This window comes from Saccostrea echinata, unplaced genomic scaffold (genome assembly GCF_033153115.1).
Source record: "Saccostrea echinata isolate AGI-Se365-2 ecotype Australia unplaced genomic scaffold, CSIRO_AGI_Sech_v1 ptg000076l, whole genome shotgun sequence".
NCBI lineage: Eukaryota > Metazoa > Mollusca > Bivalvia > Ostreida > Ostreidae > Saccostrea > Saccostrea echinata.
Window position 1 is genome coordinate 1,980,578 of NW_026889825.1, and position 13,955 is coordinate 1,994,532.

At 30.6% G+C, this 13,955-nt stretch overlaps 2 protein-coding genes across 3 annotated transcripts; one reads left to right on the forward strand and one right to left on the reverse strand.

Annotated features, from left to right (window-relative positions):
- Window positions 1–601: 601 nt before the first annotated feature.
- LOC133176507 (mediator of RNA polymerase II transcription subunit 4-like) lies at window positions 602–3,549 on the reverse strand. The gene is made up of 6 exons (XM_061311622.1): window positions 3,401–3,549; window positions 2,869–2,990; window positions 2,333–2,448; window positions 2,020–2,164; window positions 977–1,126; window positions 602–784 (listed from the first exon to the last, which is right to left on the reverse strand). The coding sequence occupies exons 1-6, from the start codon at window positions 3,463–3,465 to the stop codon at window positions 618–620; spliced, it is 765 nt and encodes a 254-aa protein (XP_061167606.1). The 5' UTR covers window positions 3,466–3,549; the 3' UTR covers window positions 602–617.
- Window positions 3,540–13,326, forward strand: LOC133176508 (eukaryotic translation initiation factor 4E type 2-like). 2 transcript variants are annotated; one of them, XM_061311624.1, is made up of 7 exons: window positions 3,540–3,618; window positions 4,561–4,636; window positions 8,947–9,075; window positions 9,492–9,596; window positions 10,092–10,244; window positions 12,150–12,286; window positions 12,794–13,326. In XM_061311624.1, exons 1-7 carry the CDS (start codon window positions 3,557–3,559, stop codon window positions 12,834–12,836), a joined length of 705 nt encoding a protein of 234 aa, XP_061167608.1. In that variant the 5' UTR covers window positions 3,540–3,556; the 3' UTR covers window positions 12,837–13,326. The 2 variants fall into 2 exon arrangements, with proteins under 2 accessions (XP_061167608.1, XP_061167609.1); XM_061311625.1 differs by lacking the exon at window positions 3,540–3,618 and adding an exon at window positions 3,755–3,902.
- Window positions 13,327–13,955: the final 629 nt, after the last annotated feature.

Below are 13,955 nucleotides of genomic sequence, written 5' to 3' on the forward strand. Positions count from 1 at the left end.
TTTTAATTACTAGTCAAGGTTTAGGTAGAAAACCTTGCCTTTGCTAGTCAATTTTATTTAGCTGAATCAATATAGTGTTTTATTACAAATGTTAAAAAGTTTTAACACTATAAATTCACTTGGATATATTAAAATCGGCTAAGCCTGCTACATGTGCCTTCATTGGTTAGACATTTTCCTCTCCCTTCTCAAGGCACACACATATATATTCCCTATTCATGAATTCAATCTAATTAAAATTAGATCTTCGATCTGCTCCAACTAGATCGCTACACAAAGTTGGAGCGGATCAAAGATCTAATTTTAATTAGATTGTCACAAATTTGTATTGTTTGTAGTTTGTTTTTGCTTTTTAAGATTGATTTCTGTTTGTTATCTTCACCTTTTAAATACAATTAATGAAACTCACAATTAATCCCTCGTCTATATAGTGAATTTGAAGTCCTTACCCTGATTAACAAATTCTGGAGTTATCCTGTCAAACAACAAATGTATAAACAGACAAACTGACACACAGCATCTCACACAGACAGTGAAATATGCTGCTGTAAAACATCAATATTCTGAAGAGGAGTCTTAAATAAGGAACAAGACACAACAGTAAGGTATAACAGTTTTTATTCATCACTGGATAAACTACTACTGGACGAGTCACTGGACATGAAACCCACGTCCTCTGTCTCTGTTTTGTGTCCTTTCATGTCTGATAAAATGTGACTCCCACTGGCCCCCAGACCAAGTTCTGTTGATGAATGCCACCCCGAGGATGAAGTAGGAGTACCATCTATTAAAAAAAAATGCATAATCCCTACTAAATGGGTCCTCTTTTGTATTTTTAAGTTTTCCCCATTTTATAGAGGTTAAAGAGAGACAACTCTGTATTTAACAATTGAATATGACAAGCCAATTTAGTGAAAAATTTTCATTGTAAAAAATAAATCAATGTTTGTATTTCATACACATTATTTATACTGACCTGTTTGAGCCCCACTCCTGTTACTAGATATAGGATCCCCATAGGAGCCTTGTGATTGCAAAACAGGGGTATTTAAGGGGAGATCACCAGCTTTTCCTAGAAATCCAAGTCTCATTTCAAAGTCTGTAGGATAGGGCCTTCTGGGATCACCTTTGGAAAAGAATAATCTGTGACTAACAAATTTTTTCCTTAATGTCATGGACTAGTGAAAGAAAGTTTCATTCAATATGCTTTCATAAAATCATTGAAATATTGATAATCTATGTGTGAAAAAGAGAAGAAAAAAATCAAAGGATTACTTTACAATATATGTAAACATATTAATAGAAATAAGTCAACTCATGAACAGTTTACATTTTCATAATTTCATATTTGGTGGGTTATAGCAAGGAAAATATTGTAACCCTATGATATTTCTGAGATTTGAAATTAAAAATTGTACAAGCATATTACAACATATATCTAGAGCACCAAAATGGTCTTACACATGTATAGGTCATGTCTGAGAAACTATTAAAACAAATATACATGTACTGACTACATTTATTATCTAATTTAAGCAAACATATACTAAAATACAGTGGACATGTTTTATGACGAATTAATTGACCTGCATATATTTAAGACTTGGTACTTAACTTTTTAACAAACTTCTATAAGATTTCAGATCCTATCTTGTCATACCCCTACCGAGATGCGACATTTCTGTACCTACCTGGGGCCCATGTTGGCAGTGAAGCTACAGCATTACTAGGACTGATTCCATGGGCATGTACATACCTGGGACCTATGTTGGTGGTAAAGCTACAGCATTACTGGCACTGATTCTGAGGGCATGTATGTACCTAGGGCCCATGTTAGTGGTGAAGCTACAATTGGCACTGATTTTTTCGACATGTACATACCTGGAGCCCATGTTAGTGGTGAAGCTACAGCATTACTGTCACTGATACTGTGGCCATGTACATACCTGGAGCCCATGTTAGTAATGAAGCAGTGAAGCTACAACATTACTGTCACTGATTTTATGAGCATGTACATACCTGGGGCCCATGTTGGTGGTGAAGCTACAGCATTACTGGCACTGATTCTATGGGCAAACTTGATCAGTTCTTCAGATGAGATTTTCTTTTTGTTTGCCTGATTAATAGCTGTCAATTTCTGTTTGGCTTGATATATTGCAGTAGACTGTAAAATATAGATGATATACAATTCTCAACAAATGATAACAACTAAAACTGAAAACAGAATCAAAATTGTTATTAATATTTTGGTACATCATACACAGCATAAATATTCATTAATAGAACTGTATGATTTTAAAATTACTGAAAATGGAAAATATTTGTCACATACCAGAATAGTTTCTGCTTCTTTGAGATTCTTTTGTAAATGTTTGATCTCTGCGTCTCTTTTGTCAACCTCTGTCCTCAGTTCATCTATGGTCTTCTGGATTTCTGCTTGTTCCGCAGCTTTAAAAAATGTAGGTAACGAATACATGAAATACCTATCTTTTCAAATGATCTCTCTCTAACTGTACCTGATAAATTCCCAATTTGGTCAATTCCAAATTTAATTTCAAAGAGACAACAAATACCCAGCTGCTACATTATTAGATTTGATGGAGCATACCATATAAAGCATATTCGAAAATTATGTGATCATTTTTCATGTTTATATGCAATTTACAATGCACCAATATATCAAAAATGTTCAATACTGGTAATAACTGCATAATGCATGAGCTTTTTGATTTACAATAAAATAAGGTGAATAGATATTAGTGTATTTAATAAAATTCTGTGGGTGTAAATACGTACAGCACTTTGAAAACAAAGTGTGCAGAAAACTTTATATATATCAAGTAATTAATTAAAAATGATCTTTGATACCTAATTTTAAAGTTTCTTTAATTTCTTTGTCTTTCATTGTGACCAACTCAACCAAAGTTACAGAATCCATTGCATCTGGCTTTTGTTGACCCTTTGGTGTAGCTGCCACTTCAAACAGTTCCCTGGAAAATAAATAGAACATTAAAAAATGATGAGATAATTCCAATTTCGACTCTAAATTTCACAATTTTTTTTCTTTGTCTAACTAGATACAGAATCATATTTTTGTGTAAATGAACAATTGAGGATTAAATTTCGATATTTCATATGCCCTCCAGACTGAATTTCATAACTTTTACACAAATTAAAAAAATATTTGCACAAATGCACTAAAATAGCTTCAGTCTATCTTGAATACACTAGCTTAATAAGCTGTGTAGCTATTTAAGCTATACATTGTGATGGAAATAATGAAACATGTGAATTCCTTTTGCTGCACTGCAGGTGTAACTTTTATCATATCTAATTCATCAAATTTTGCTTTACATATCATTAAAAAAAATCATAATTAAGATTCAACTCTTTTCAATACTTAGAAATGAGCTCAACATCTTCTATGAGTGAAAGCAACTTCTGTTTTGTACTGATCTCTGCCATGTTTCATCTATTTACAGTCCTGTCCAATGAAATAAATTTTTTCAAAGATTGCATGAGATTGTAACGAATCAAAATTTAGCTTACAACCCTCATGAAAAGTGAAACCGGAAGTACATTAATAAATATAGAAACCATGAACAACAAATTTGATGCGTGAGTATTTCACGTTTTAAAGCTTTGCATGTTGTATTTCTTTTTTTAGGTTACTGCAGAAAGTAATTTAAAATAAGTGCATTCTTTGTGTAAGATCAAGCGACAGGCATTGTGCATTGAAGGAGTGTTAAATCAGGCGAAGCCTTATTGTGCTTGTGACGTCAGATTTCCGAATTGCCTGACTGTTTACACTCGTACAGACACGTGTAATATTGTGTAAAAATGCCACAAAAAATCAAATCTTTTGACGTTTTACGTTCTACGGCTGAGGATAATGAAAATGGGTATGGAATATTTATATCAAATATGTTTCATATTTTACCAATTCAGTCTTTTTAAGGTCTTAGAAAACAAAAATATTTTTCCCGGCTTTGATTTCCATATGTGATTGATTTGATGATCTTTTTGCCTCTAATGTTTATTGGCCAATGTTCATTTTAAGATTCAAATAACATCAAATTAACTAATAAGAATTATTTAGATCACATATATTTATTCCTTATTTTGTTTAATACACTTTGTTTCCGATGAAAGCTTTTGCATAAAGTCATCTGCATTATATTCTTTTCTGCATCTAACATTTTCCATTGTTTATATAGCCAAAAATTCTTATTGCACATTATGTAAATAGCAAGAAGAATTTTGATTTAGAGTGAACTGGATATAAGTTTTTCATAATTGTTAAATTTCACTGCTTTGCTTCAGTCGAAGTTTTATTCATCATAGATAATTTTCTTGAGTTTATCTGTGATTTATTTGTAGATTCACATCTTTATAAAGCACTGATTTTAAAAATACATGTAATAGTGCTTCAGATGCTATGTTTGACAAAACTAAAGAAGAAATTTCAGATGATCCTACTTTATAGTCTTACAATGGAATGTTGGTATTACAGCTGTACATGTAAGTTGTTTTTAATATTAAGATATTTTTACATTATAGTTTAAAAACAGAAGACAGTGGAGAGGAGGACAATGATCAGAGGAATGAAGCAGAGGACCCTCCTAGACCCTCTCCTGTAAGTCTATAGGCAGTTACTGGAGAATTAAAATTATATTACTTATTAATGATAGAATATTATCACTCATGAAAGACCGTTTCCTTCAAGTCTGGAGGAGAGGAAATACAGACAGTTATTTGACAATTAAAATATTAACACATGGTTAATATTGCAATTTTCACTCTTGAAAGTCACCTGTAAGTGAAAAGGAGAGGAAATATAAATGTAATCTGAAAATTAATATGTCAATCTTCACTCATGAATGAAAAGTAAATGTACACTTTTTGACCAAGACTAGAAGCTTGTTAAACAAAATTGAAATGGTGAACCATTCCCATATCGAAAATGAATACAAAAATAATACAAGAAAAAAATACTAAAATAATACAAAAAAAGTATATTTTTAATGACCAAATTTGGAACCCTCTAAATCTTGGTTCCAATTTAGGTCAAAAATAATAGACTTTTTAAAAGCCAATCACAGAAAAATATATTTTTAATATACTTTATTTTTTCGAAATAATACAGAAATGATACACATGACCTGTAAAAATGTATTGTTTTTGTACTTTTGTATTATTTCTCTATTTTCCTCTCCAAAGTATAAAAATAATACAGTCCATAGAAAAGTATAGAAAAAATACAGAATGTATTAATTTTGTATTAGCATATATTATTTTTGTATTTTTTCACCTTTAAGAATTAAAATACAAAAAAAATATAGAATATATTAATTTTGTATCACATATATTATTTTTGTATTTTTTCATCTGGAACAATTAAAAATACAAAAAAGATATAAAATATGAAAATAATACAGTACACGTAAAAGTATGAAAAAAATATAGAATGTATTAATTTTGTATTAATATGTATTGTTTTTGTATTTTTATCAGCATGAAGGATTGTATTTCAAAAATATCAAAAAAGTACAAGAATGATAGACAAAAAATACATTTAAATGCTTAAAATAATACAAAACAGAGTTTTAAAAACTACTAAAATGATCATGGGCAAAAATTGTTATTTGAAGAAAAGGGGTTGGAGATTAAGGTTCTTAATAGCATCTATTGATTGTTATTCAAAAATCTTTTATTTATTTGAAAAATTTGTTAAATAACAATTTTAGTAACTCAGATTACCTTAAATGTACAAATAGCTAATTAAAAAGTAATTAATGTGGCTAGGCTACTGATTCAGCTACCAACTGTAGTCTTGATCTTTCTTTTTACATGTAATCTGCTCTTCAATAGTCTTGATATTTTTCACAAATTTAACTAATCCTGTTTTCTTTGTACTTTTACCAAATGTTTCGATCTCTCTGCTTTGCTGTTTCTTTTGTATGGAAAAGGTAGAGGAGTGTTTACTTTGTTGCAGAAGTCCATCTTCAAATCACACAACCTGTCATCTCATCTGACTTCATCACTGTGAAATATAGAACAGAATGATATAATAATAAAATTTAATGAACCATTATCTCAACAAAACACACATTTTAACATTCAAAATAATTCTATATAGATTTTGTTTAGCTCACACACCTGCAATACTTTCTTGAGAGGGATTTTCTTCCTCCATGACTTGTCAGCTTTTCTTCAATGTTCGGCTGACTGAAATTAACAATAATTATAAATTGAAATTCCAAAAGATCCAGCGGAGTTCACCAAATTCCATACAATTGTACCATTGAAATTACTTTTCTTTAATCTGGGGTTTCTTAGGGGACAACCATTTGATTTGACAATCTGGAGAAGAAAAGGGGGGGCTGATTTATAAAATATTTTTAAAAAAATATTTGTAATAAACAATCTGTCCTTGAAAATGTTGAAAGAGTAAACAAAATGTGTGCCCCAATGTTATTTAAATAAACTGCCCCCCCCCTCCCGAACCCAACCTACCCCCCCCCCCCCCGAAAAAATTTGAGTTTATACAAATTACAGAATTGTTTTTGAAGGGAAAATAAATAATTCGTCTCTGGTAAACTTGAAAAAATTGGAATGAATTAGAACTAGGAAGCCAAAGGCTTGAAAATTACCCCCATCTTCCACCCCTCCCTCCCCAATCAGAATTTATCACAAAAACCCTTGTTCCCCACATGGCCAATAACCGTACTATTTTATCTTTCAACAATACTACAAAATGGGTAAAAAGGCAGTCTTTGTTCCTCTATCTTTGTACTAAGTTATTATTTAAAAAACTGAAACTTTAATGTGCTAAAATATATATAATCTTACCGCAACTGTCGTTGTTTACACCAGAAAAGTCCGGATATGATGCCTAAAAAACGTCAGTCTCCTTATGTATTTGCTCTTCTTGGTTCATATATATGATCCTGTGTACCATGATTATGCTGAACTTCTGTTTTTCGATCCATTTTACTCGCGAGCAAATGAGAGTTTATTCAAAATCACCTCCAGCTTTCTCTACACGTCCCGGGAAGAATTTTCAAAATGGCGTGGGTGAAATATTGTTGACCAATCAGAGAACAGCACGGTAGAGTTTTAAAATCTGACCAATCATATTGTGTCATATATACGAAAATTACCGATGTTGAGATCGGAACAGTTAGAGAAAACATATTTACATGGTTTTAAATATCTTGAATCAATTGAATAAACCTAAAATTATGTTAGAAAAAACGATGTTCAATTTAATCATCAGAATCATTTTTTTTATTCCTTACGGAATTTACCGATTACGAAACATCGTTATTTCCGGTCATCATTTCCGCTGAGAGCAGCCATTTTTATATTCAAGTTGACCTGTGAAGTAGACCATAAAGTTCAAATATAATGATCAAAACGAGCGGGAGATACATAATATATAGCCTTTTTGACGGACAACTTAACTCATACATACGGTACCAGAGATTGAAATAATGTTTAACAACTATCCTTTACACCAATTTCACAACATTTTCTATATTATTTTATGAAATTCTTTCGTAATAATTTCTTCTTTTTTTTTAAAAGTGGATAATTAAATAGTTCTATTCCATGTAATTGTAATACGTAATGAATTAAATATAATGTATACTAAATTGAGTTGTATAGTCAAGAAAACATCGTAGGTACTGTAATTAGTGGAACTCTCCATGTTGTTTGTTTTTGTTTTGGTTGGGATGTGTTTTCACGGGTAAATCATGTTATTTCTTTGAGTAGTATAACATGTACTCGTCTATTGTTAGCCTGCAGGTGGCCACCTGTGCTGTTGGCGATAGTTGTAAACACTCGGTTGTAAACACGCTGTAAAATTTTCAACACAAAAAGAAAGTCTGAAGCTCTGAAACTTCAAAATTTACCGCGTGTTTACAAGTATCATGTACAGCACAGGTGTCCCCTCAGACGTATCTATCTCTTTCCAAATGACAATTTCACACCTAGTAAAGACATGTTTTAAAAATGAAATTGTTTAGTTAACAAATTTAAACTACTGAAGTTTTCTGTTCTAAATAGCAATTAAATGTAAATAGTATAAAAGCAACCTTTATAGCAGTGGTCTTAATTAATAAAATCTGAGAAAAAATATTAATTCCAACAGACTTATTGCAAGGACATTCTGTAAATTTTCCTAAGTTCAAAGAAATACAAATTTCAGTAAAAGAAAACACTAAGTCCAAAATAAATATAAAAAAAATACATACTGACTGTAAAGTATTTTTTGAAAAATTATTAAGTCCAAATTTAATACAAAAATAATACAAACTAACTGTATGTAATTTTCTGTAAAATTACTAAGTTCAATTTTAATACAAAAATAATACAGATTAACTGTATGTAATTTTCTGTAAAATTACTAAGTTCAATTTTAATACAGAAAAAATACACTTGAAAAAAACTAAGTCCACAAAAATACAAAAATGATATACTGAAAATAATCTAAGTCCCAAAAAATACAAAAATAATACCCTGTAAAAAATCAAAGTCAGATTTTAATACAAAAATAATCTACCTATTTGTTGGTGATACAAAAATAATATATTTTTTCTGTATTAATTTTAAACAATACGAAAATGATTGTATTAAAAATATATTAAAAATATACTTTTATGTATTATTTTTTGATATGGGTTTCCTAATATTTTTATTTCCTTGCATACATGTTTTTTTCTTGTACAAGTATATTCATTTTATGAACTTTTTTGTGCTTTAAAAAAGGTGATAACATTAGCTTTTTATTGGATTTCTGTTTTACACAACAACACACCAGTACAGTGTAACTATATAATATAATATTCAGATATACATGTCACACTAAATATCAACATCACAGTAATTATTTACAAAGTTTTGTATACATGTTCAATGAAATTTTTCTTTCCTCTGCAGAAGCCTGGCCCTGGGGAGCACCCTCTACAGTTTAACTACTCCCTGTGGTTTTCCAGGAAAGCCCCAGGAAAACACTCTACAGCAACTAGTTATGACCAAAATCTCAAACTTGTGGGAACATTTGCATCGGTAAGTATTTTATTAAATATAGAAGCTGTATACAGTAATGTCATGGCCCCGGCCAGTGGAGAAGGTTCCCTATTTTCTTAGGATGAAGAACCATCAGGAGAGGTGTTGAATACATGTACATTGGACAGTTTGGATAATTAAGATAAATTTGTTGTTGATACACTCTTATACATTGAAATTCTTTGCACATACATGTACTTATATGATATATAGCCTACAGTTGTATTAGTATGTGGTTAGGAACATCTTCCACCATCCTCCAATTTTTTTTATCGTTCATCACAGTTTCTTTTTTTCCCCCTTAAATAATATTAAAAGAGTGTAATAAAATTTTTTTAAATTAACAATTTTAATGCAACATTTGTTATTTTATCACATTAATTGTACACATAAATTTAACTATTGTTGTATTTCAGGTGGAGCAGTTCTGGAAGTATTATGCTCACATAGTGCGGCCTAGTGATTTAACAGGGCATAGTGATTATCATTTGTTTAAGGAAGGAATTCGTCCAATGTGGGAGGTAAATTCATAAACAAAAATAAAATGTGTAATCAGCTAGGTACAGATTAAGGAGGTTGAGTGGTCAAAAAATCAGTCCACTTAAATAAGAAATGTGATTTTTCTAGCGTAAAAAATTAGTTTGTAAAAGGGAAAAAAAAACATTTCCAGCTATAATATTTAATGTTTCAATAGTCTGGACTCTCCTAATTTTAATACACAACTCTTCTTTTCCAAGCATTTTAGGCCAAGACCCCACAGCCCTCTTTATACAGTTATACACATCTATGATAATGTGTAGAATTTTTTCCCCTTTTTAGATATGTTTAATGCCCTAAGTTTGATAATGTGTAGAATTTTTTCCCCTTTTTAGATATGTTTAATGCCCTAAGTTTGATATAAATGTACAGTGTACCTTAAAATGTCAAAAAGTATTCAGAGCATATTGGCTGTTACACTGTAAACAACAACTGACATTTTAGTAACCTTTTGTAATTTTGTTATTCATACTTGGAAGGATTCAGCAAATAACAAAGGAGGTAAATGGATTGTTCGACTTAAGAAAGGCCTGGCCTCACGGTGTTGGGAGAATTTAATACTAGCCATGCTGGGAGAACAGTTTATGGTAGGAGAGGAAATATGTGGAGCGGTCATCTCAATACGATATCAGGTATGTTAATGGTGCTCTCATAATCTCAATACGATATCAGGTATGTTAATGGTGCTATCATTATCTCAATACGATACCAGGTATGTTAATTGTGGTGTTGTCATCTCAATATGATATCAGGTACATTAATGGTGAGGTCGTCATCTCTATACAGTACCAAGTCATTTTGTCCAAGTATCCTTCTGTGAAGCAATGGTGAATGCCATCATATGGTTTCTTTTAATGATTTTCATTACTGACAACAATTAAAAGTTTCCATGGTTTCAGACACACCAGTTTTGGGTGAGATTATCATCTAGTAGTATTAGATGTGAGCATTTTACCTACATGTACACATATCCGAAAAGAATGAATAACCTTTTAGAAATTCCCCTTTGGAAATGATGTGTTATATGCAGGGATGGGGTCAATTACTTTAAAAAGTAATTAATTAAATTACAATTACTTTGACTTTTTCTTCAATTAAAGTACAATTAAATTACATGCTTTCTAAGACATGTAATTAATTAAATTACAATTACTTTGCAAAAGTAATTAATTAAATTACAAATTACATTTTTAATTTTTTTGAAAATTTTTATAATCCTTGTCAATGAATATACAGAACATCATTTATTTGTATATAAGCTCAGCCTCTGCACAAACAGTACAAGAAATAATATGCTATAGGCATTGTGTATCATTCTGGTTTAATTTGCAACATTTATTTACAAAACAATAAGAATCTCTTAAAGAACTATCTGAGATCAGTTTGATGCAGTTTCCACCACACAAAACCTACGTGTACACAAATTGCATGGCTTATGATATTTGATTAAAAGTGAGTATTTTAATAGAGTGAAATGAGTCGCAACTGTAACCCCTACAAATTAAATATTTCCTTTGAAGGTAACCCGAACATCCTAAATTGCTATTTATGTTGAACAATTTTACTTCATAAATCAGAATTGTACAGATAGAAATTTAATTCATTCATTAAAATCTGTTTAGATGTTAAAATAATTATAAAATTGAAAGTTTTTCTTTTCTAAAGCTAGCGAAGCATTTTAAATTGAAATGATTATCTCCATTGGCTTTGTCTTCTAAATCATGGAGTGAATATATCTTTAGAGGAGTTGATTTGTTTTGATTGCAATTTACATCTGTGATCTGGAGGGCAATTATCTCTTCCCAACAAGAGAGAACTTAATTAATGACACACCTTCTTCTTCTTTATTATTAATCAAACAACAAAGATTGAAATATAATAAATGTGTGTTTCATAGCTGAATAGACCTAAGAAGGGTTGTTCAAAATTCATATTTATAAACATAGATCCAAAAATTCAAAATTTACATAATGATTAGAAAGAAACTATTATTATCAAGCCAATCATTTAATTATTTTTTGGTAATCATTAACCTAGTAAGATTTTGTATAATTGAAGGATTGAGGATATGTTTAACATAAAATAAAAACCAATAAAATGGGGAGGTAGTGGTGACGATATATCATGAATATATCATGAATGTGTATTATATAAAGTAATTGAATGTAATTGAAAAAGTAATTGAAATTACATGGCATTTTTTCAGTGTAATTAATTAAATTACAATTACAAGTAATTGAAAAAATGTTCAATTACAAATTACTTCCAATTACTTCAAAAAAATAATTAATTACAGTCAATTACAATTACTTTTTTCAATTACCCCATCCCTGGTTATATGTAACTCCTGATTTTTGACAATTAAGGTTTACCTTTGTAACTACTAAATATTCCAGAAATTACACAGAGTCTTCCCTAATATTTAGGACATTACAGTAACTTGCCATTGTATTTATAGCATCAATTTCTTAAAAAGGGCTATCCCACCCTGTTTTACTGTTATCTAAATCTTCACTTAATATAATTTTACTTGCCAGGAGGACATTTTGTCCCTGTGGAACAGAACAGCCAGCGATCAACAGACCACGTCCAGAATTAGGGACACACTAAAACGTGTTCTCAACCTTCCACCCAATACAATCATGGAGTACAAGACGCACAATGATAGCATCAAGTAAGTTACATTACAGTTGATCCCTGCCAAACTCAGTGTTATACATGATGGAATTAAAAGTAATTCAAAAAGATTGTGTGAAATAGAAAAACTGAACTTAAATAATTTAAGAAGCAATAACATTAAAAAAAAAGATTTTTTATTGCTTCTATGGTTTGAAAAGAGACCATGAATATTCATATCCTCCATGAAATGACTTTACAATTCTTCAGTCGTGAAATTAAAACTCCACAAAATTTTTTTTCCCACGATCCACAAAAACTTGACATCACAAATACATAGAATTTCACAGTACACGGAAACATTGCTCTTTCTATAATGATTGTTAAGAACATCAAATATGCAAATCCACATGAGTTCAAACTTAATACAAAACCTTTTTTTTTTTTTTGCTTTTTTAAAAACATGACACCAGTTAGATAAAATATAGATGTAAAACCATCAGTTTTTATACAAGTCATGTTATAATTACACGTAAATTATGACTGCTTTATTATTTTATTACAGGGACAATTCAAGCTTCAGAAACACAGATATTTTTATGAGGTGACAATAGAACAAGCTATTATACCAGTAGAAACTGTTACAGAGAGACAAGGTTCACAAAATGTTACTGTGCTCTGTGTTTGGAAAAAAGTCAACATTTTTCTGTTATCATGTTTATAGTACAGAGGCACAAGGGCAAGAAAATTATAAAACGTTTCAGTCCCCACTTTTACATGGCAAAATGGGCAAGAAAGTTAAAATGGATTAAGTTCCTACCAAGTGTTTTCGTACATCAAACAAGTATTTGTGAGAAGCACTGTGGTACATGTGGCTCATGATGTTCAGGATTGAAATTGTTTTTCAGTTTGCTATTAAAAGAAATAGGAACAAGTCAGATTAGAATTAAATTGATAAAAAAATGTTCTTTTAATGTCATGTATATACAGAAGGTACAAAGTTTGTATAAAGACCTTGTTAAGCATTTTAACAAAAAGTTTTGATGCAATGTGTTTGTGTAAACAAATGTTGTTTTAAATAAAAAATATCAAAATCCATTTATGGTGCATTTGTTCATACATTTTATTTGGTTTGTGCAGAATATGAAAGATGTTCAAGCACTATTATTACCTCACCTGAGCAGCTTTTCTGATCACTTGTTGTCCGTCCTTATAGATCTGTAAACTTTTCACATTTTCAACTTCTTCTCAAGAATTAAAGCTAATTTTAACCCAAGTTGGTACAAAGCATCCCTGGGTGAAGGGGAGTTTAAATTGTTAAAATGAAGAGCCAATCCCCTTTACAAGGGGAGATAATCAAGAAAAAGACAAAATTAAAATAAACAATAGGGTGGGGTCATTAAAAAATCTCAATCACTCGGCCAGAAAAGGTGAAACTTATGTGGAAGCATCCTGGGGTAGTTAATTAGATTCTAAATTATTCAAATCATGATCCCTGGGTAGGATGGGGCCACAATAGGGAATCAAAGTTTAACACTGAAATATACAAGAAAAATCTTTAAACATCTTCTCAATAACCACTGGGTCAGGAAAGTTGAAACTTATGTGGAGGCCTCCTGAGATAGTGTAAATTCTAAATTGTTCAAATCATGACCCCAAGAGTAGGGTGGGGCCACAATAGGGAATCCAACTTTTACAATGAAATATAATGAACAAATCTTCTCAAG